Source organism: Crotalus tigris, unplaced genomic scaffold (assembly GCF_016545835.1).
Source record: "Crotalus tigris isolate CLP2741 ecotype Arizona unplaced genomic scaffold, ASM1654583v1 scf7180000018954.1357295, whole genome shotgun sequence".
Taxonomy (NCBI): Eukaryota; Metazoa; Chordata; class Lepidosauria; order Squamata; family Viperidae; genus Crotalus; species Crotalus tigris.
The window spans coordinates 373,676-380,474 of NW_024097293.1; the positions used below are offsets into that span (position 1 = coordinate 373,676).

Consider the following 6,799-nt stretch of genomic DNA (forward strand, 5'->3'; position numbering starts at 1 on the left):
AGCTTTTAGCTCATAAGGGGTGCATCCTTTGGGGAAGTAGGGTCATAGCCCCAACCTGTTTAACGCCCAGGGTCCTAGAGTCTCTGCATTAGGGTCATCTGGGAATAGTCTGGATGAAGGCACTTGCGAGGAGCTACCTTTAGTGGCCAGAGCTAGATAAAGCCATCGAGGCCCAAATACATGATTGCTACATGTGCCAGCAATCCAGACAGGATATGCTGCAAGCCCCTGTCCACTAATGGGAGGACACTCAAACACCGTGGTCAAGAATCCACATCGATTTTGCTGAGCCCTTTCAGGGACAGCTGTTTCTAATAGTGGTAGATAGCCATTCTAAATGTTAGAGGTTGCACCAGTCCCTACTATGACTACTGCCAGAATCATCCAGGAACTGCACAGAATCTTTCCAACACATGGATTTCCAGATGTGTTAGTTTCAGAGAATGGGGCTCAGTTTACCACTTCTGAATTCCAGTCTTTCCTCAGGGTAAATCTAATATGGCATGCCACGTCGGCACCCTTCACCCGGCCTCAAACGGCCAAGCAGAACACATGGTCCGCACAATCAAGGAATCATTAAAATGGATTGTCAAAGGAGATTGGCACCACAGACTGGCAGATTTTCTACTCTGCCAACGCACAACTCCCTATACCGCCATGGGCAGAAGCCCTGCTGAACTCAGATGGGGATGACATTTGATCACTAAGCTGGACAGGCTGCACCCCGACCGGGTTGCCTCAGACTCTGCTCAGCCAAAGGCACCTCAGAATTTGCAAGTGGGTGACTGGGTTTGGACCCGGAATTATGGGCAAGGGGCTTTGTGGGAGACAGCCGTGGTTGTTAAGGTGTCGGGACCACTCTCTTATGAGGTGGTCCTGGAAGATGGGCGAGTCATTTGCCGACACATTGACCAGCTGTATCAGAGGCTAGCGAACCAGTCACTGTCTCAGACCTCTCAAGAGGACTGCATGCAAGGGCCGTGTGACAGCGGTCCAACAGAGGAGCTTGTACGCTCCAACACTTAATCAAGGAGATGGGGAAAAGACCGTAGAAAAGCTTCCCCCAGACAGACAGACAGACGGAAAGTATCCACTGAACAGGACCGGCAAACTGCGCTGAGGGACAGCCCTGCAGACTTTGCTGCACGATTGGACTTTGGTTTGGGCCGACTGGGACTTGCCAGCCAAATGGAGCTGAGTCAACCTGACTTCACTGCACCTCAGAATCCTGGTCTATCCAGCCGGGCAGGTGAGCGGGTAAACTGGGAGACCCCTGAAACCCCTAGATGTTCGGAATGGTGAAGAAGGCCACTTAAATATCTGCAGGACTATGTTCAGCAATTGAGAGTTTGAGCCATGTAGGGGGAAGGGGTCTAATGTAGTGGCCATAACTGTTTTAAATCACTTGCTTAATGTCTTACCTACATTGCTGTATTGTTTAACAGTTGCTGTTACTGAAAGCCAGACTGGCTGCCTCTTCCCTTCCAACTATTACTACTACTACTACTATTACTACTACTATTATTATTATTATTATTATTATTATTATTATTATTATTAAGCTGATAATGAGGTTTGGGGCAGGAAACTGTTACTTTAAACTTATTGGTTGCCACCTAGAGGCTAACTGTATAAATAGCTGTGCAGCAGCCTTTAGGGCTGCTTCTGTTCTGAGTTAATAAACTTGTTTGCTGTTTCAACACTGCCTCATTCAATGCCTAAAGATATAACACCTTCCTTTATTGAATTATTTTGTCCTGAATCTTGGTATGCTTGATGTACCCTTACTAGGAACCTGGAATTCATGTTCTGCACTTCAGTTGGAGGTCATGTTGAGAACAAAGATAAAACACTTCATCAGCACTTCCGCTTTATTAGTTGCTCCTTATTGTTCAGATTGGGTCTCAATAATATAATGTAACATTTGGAGCCAAAGATGGAGCTGAGTAGACCAGCACTGGAGGCCAAGATGGAGAAAATCTCCACAGCAACTGTGTATTTTCCTTTTGTGCTTAAATAGACTGGAACAAATGATACCCAAACACTACAGAACACCAACATGCTGAAGGTGATGAATTTGGCCTCATTAAAACTGTCAGGTAGTTTCCTAGCTAAAAAGGCTACAAGAAAGCTGATTGTAGCTAGAAAGCCCATGTAACCTAACACACAATAAAACATGGTGGCTGATCCTTCATTACATTCAAGTATTATTTCTCCAAAAATTGAATGCATGTCTAGATTTGGAAAGGGAGGGGAGATTCCCAACCATAAGACACAAAGGCCTATTTGGAAAAGAGAACAATAAATCACAATGGAAATGGCCAGTCTCTTGCCCATCCATTTCCTCATTCTAGATCCTGGTTTGGTGGCCATGAAAGCAAGAATCACAGTGATGGTTTTGGCCAAGATGCAAGAAACAGTTATGGTGAAAATAGATCCAAAAGCCACTTGTCGGAGGAAACAGGTCACTTTTCTGGGTGGGCTGAGGAAAAGGAAGGAGCAGAGAAAGCAGAGTAGGAGGGAGAAGAGGAGAGCATAGGTGAGATCCCGGTTGTTGGCACGGACAATTGGTGTGTCCTGATGCTTAATGAAGACGACCAGGACCTGGACTGTGAGCAGAGAAAATAAAACAGCAAAAAAGGCTAAGCTTATTCCCAGAGGTTCTTTTAAGGAGAGATAGTTGATTGTCTTTGGAATACAATGAGATTTATTCTTGTTTGGATAGTGATCTTCTGGACACATGGTACATATATCCATGTCTAGAAAGAAGAGGTGCAAAGCAAAGTAGACTAAGCTGATTTACAATGTAACTATGGAAAATTCTGCAATCATCTATACACCCAGAGTTTCCAGCAGAAAATTGGCCTACTAGGGCACAACACCATCCAGCACCTCCTTCCATTCATTGAGAAAGGACCCCCCCCCAATCACACACACACAAATATCCTTTCTTGCTGCATATCAAAAGCAATGTCTCCTAATAAAAGTAAAACTGGGCTTCATTTCAAGGGACATTTTGTTTCAAACTATCTACTCTGTTCTATGATGGGAATACACTTCCTTCCTAGTCACTGGTTGCAATGCTGTATGGCTATTTTGTTTTTGGCTGAAAAACTACAGTATATGGTCACTTCTGAAATGATCACTGCTAGTGTAGTTGTGGTGGGTTTTCCTTTTTTGTTTTTAATTCAGTTGGCGAAACCAGCTGAATTCCACCTTCTTCCTGTTTCTGTACCATTTAATTATCTGCCTATGCTGTGCTTGGTTTGCTACAGTTGAGGTAAGGTAGAAAAGGAGACTGAGGCCAAATAAAGTTTTGCTCAGCTCAACTTCTGAAAATCTTTTAATTTTATGAAAGAGGTGTGTAATGACAGACATTTTTAAGTTGATGAAAGATAAAATCGTAGTTCCCCTTCCTTCCTTCCTTCCTTCCTTCCTTCCTTCCTTCCTTCCTTCCTTCCTTCCTTCCTTCCTTCCTTCCTTCCTACCTTCCTTCCTTCCTTCCTTCCTTCCTTCATTCCTTCCTTTCTCTCTCCCTTCCTCCTTTCCACCAGAAGATGCAACAAGAAAGTGTCAAGTGCAAAAAGAATCAATGTGTGACATACGGGTAGTATACATTTAACAAGAGTTGCCAGTCAGAAGGTGCCCTTAGTAAGTCTAAATTATTTTAAACTGAAAATAACAGTCTATGTGGGTATTCAGTATTATTTTAGCAGCTGTTGTATGGTGGTCCAGTGTTTAAAATGCAGTATTGCAGGCTAATTCTACTGGCTGCCAGCAATTTGATTCTCACTGGCTCAAGGTTGACTCACAGCCTTCCATCCTTCCAGGGTCAGTAAAATGAGTACCCGGGTGGTTGGGAGCAACATGCTGACTTTGTAAACTGCTTAGACAAGCTGTGAAGCAACGTCTAAGAGTTATTGCTATTGCTGTTGGTATTGCTTACTATTCTTTCCATGAACCAAAGGACTTCCTTATCAGTTGAGATAAATTGATTGTGGGCACTAAATTCAAGTGAGCTGTGGAAAAATGGTCTTGGTCCAGTAAATATTATTTTGTGGAAGTTAGCTTATGGAAAGACTCTAACCAGGGAGACCACAATTCTTCAAAGAACAACTATAGAAAGGAAAGTGAGCAATACTTTCTTTCTTGCCAGGCCAGGAGGGGTTCAGAATTAGGGAAATGCACCAATTGGAATAAACATTCTGGGCGGTACACAACCTGTTACCTTGGCCAAAGAAATGGCTTGTGCATGAGAGGCTAGCAGCTTAAGGATGCATTGCAGCCAAGCCGTTCTGTGCTGTCTCTTACCTTCTCAGTGGAAACTTTGCCCAGAGGACATGGAGAACAATCATAGCAGCAGAATTTTGCCCCTTCCTTCTTCTTTTTGCTGGAACCAGGAAGGCAATTTGGGTTACACACAGAAACAGGTGGTACCTGTCCATTTGAAAAATAATGGATGCAAATCATAACTAAATAAGACAAATAATCTCACATTTCTCACCATAAATGCATGGTTCTACTGTCCTCACCATCAGATTTTGCAATCTATTAATATCCTTAGACCATCAATACATCTGAGAAATATGAAGAAATTTATGGAATAATTCTTTTGTTTCAAGACCTCAAAATTTGAACATTACATTTATTAAAATATTTTTCTTCAATGCTGTCATTGTTTCTGAATTGTTTCAGAGTGAGATCTTTTATTGGAGAAGAATGCCAGAATACAATTAGCAGAAGAACAGACAGTCCTCAACGTCACCTTTGAAGTTACAACTGACCAGAAAAAAGTGACTCACAGAATATCAACATGCTTACTAATGTTGCAACATCTCTATAATCACAGGATCACAGGCATCAAGCAACTGACCCATTTTGCTGCATACAGGACATTACTTTCAAGTTACAGGTTGTCTTGGATATTCACTTCTACACTCACTTATTTATCACATACTACCCCTTGTTCTTTAGTGCAATTCTTTGCAAAGAGCAATAACTGGAACTTTGTTTCATCTCTCAGATTTGTGTCCAGTTTCTATCCATCCTGCGTCTCACCTGGAGAAAACTATGGTGCCACACCACTTTGTTCCCATCAATGATAACTCTCTTGCCTGGGGCAGCCATCACATCAACTCTTCCAATCTTCACTCTCATAAAGGAATTATTTGGAAAAATGACTAAGTTGGTGATATCAAATCCAGAATTTAACTCTTTGTGCTTCCCCAAAAACACTATTTCTCCAGCACTGTTGTTAAACGTCACCCACTGAAGAAAGGGATGCAACTGCATTGGAAAAGTCATAGAAACAAAGAAATAATTCAGTTTGTTTTACATCCAAAGGTTGAAGGGTATTTTCCCCAAATTCACGGATCATCAAGTTTCTCTACCACAGCCCATAATCCTTAACAGAGGATGGCACATTGAGTGTAGCAACATTAATATCAGTTGTGATACTGTTGTGGCGAAGGGACATGAAACTGTAAGCAAATCGACTTGGTAGAAGGAAAATGGTGCACATCACTCTCTGGAGCTTTATTTTGCAAGTATGGTTTTCTCTCAGAAAAGGGCTCACCTGCCAAGCATGCAGATCCTGAAACTTCAGTTTCTCCCTTTCCATTCTTGCTCTGTGTTTGGATTTGGACTGATACAAGGCATGTAAAGCATGTGCCACAACACAGACAGCGTTGAAAACGCTGTAGCTGTGGCCAGTCATGCTCATTTCAAAGGCCAGGGAAGGAAGGTTCTCCAGTTTCTCTTGTCCACTGCAGGCTTCACTGTTACGTTTCCCCATCTTGGAATCTGGAAATAAACATCGGAATGTTTGTGTCCAGAAGTGCTCCAGAAAACTATCCTCTTTTGTCTGAAAAATATCTCTCTGTTGGAGAAAGGATTTGAACCCTTGAATCTCACCCGAAGGAACTGTGAAACTTATGGAACCATGGAAAACATGAATATTCATCCTCATATGATAGGACGTGGATGCAAAATCTAGCTGAGCAGTCATAACCCACACCTTGCCCATAGATAAACGAGTCATATTTTGCATTTCACCTAATCCAATTAATGTTTGTAAAGAAAACATGGAGAATATTTCTCCATAGACAACAACAGCATTGGCTTTGCTTTTGATTATAAGTTGATGGATGTGAATCCACTTTGGTATCATGTTGATATATTCCTCTATATATGTGGCTTTTGGGATTCTCTCTGAGAAAGAATAGCAGATGCCTTTTTGAGAAAAGAGAAGCTGGAGTTTCTGCAGAAATATCTCTCCACTTTCATTATCCACAGCAAGGAATCCAACCCACTTCCATCCAAAATGTAGAAGTAATTCAACAATGCCAGCATGCTGGTGAGCTTCATTTGAAATCATTCTGTAAAAAAAAGGTGCCTGAATTTGATCACCTGGCGCAAAGGAACCATAACTGAGCTAAAAGGCAAAGAATATTGATTTCTGGCAAGTGTGAGAGATAAAATTTGGATTTTTATTTAGCACATTGTTACATTGATAAAGAAACCTAATTTAGAGACAAGCAGAAATGTAATACATCAGGACTTCTCCCATGGCTGTTGCCAAAATTTTACAAGTTTCTCTCATGCCACACAATTTTTGATTAAAAGAAGGAGAAAGATAAATGAGGTGTGAAGTTACCAAGCTAATTTCATACTTGGGGCATGTTGTAGCTCATCAAGATTGATGACATGTGCAGGGATGTATCAAAATCCAGTCCTCCAATGACTGCCATCTGATTTTTCTGCCTGTTGCATCTGTAATTGGGTATAAATCTATCCCGAA

General features: G+C 41.8%; 1 protein-coding gene across 1 annotated transcript; it reads right to left on the bottom strand.

Moving 5' to 3' along the window:
* Window positions 1-1,857: 1,857 nt before the first annotated feature.
* On the bottom strand, window positions 1,858-6,376 carry LOC120314592 (vomeronasal type-2 receptor 26-like). Its single transcript, XM_039357856.1, has 4 exons — window positions 5,576-6,376; window positions 5,059-5,286; window positions 4,313-4,437; window positions 1,858-2,761 (listed from the first exon to the last, which is right to left on the bottom strand). The coding sequence occupies exons 1-4, from the start codon at window positions 6,374-6,376 to the stop codon at window positions 1,858-1,860; spliced, it is 2,058 nt and encodes a 685-aa protein (XP_039213790.1).
* Window positions 6,377-6,799: the final 423 nt, after the last annotated feature.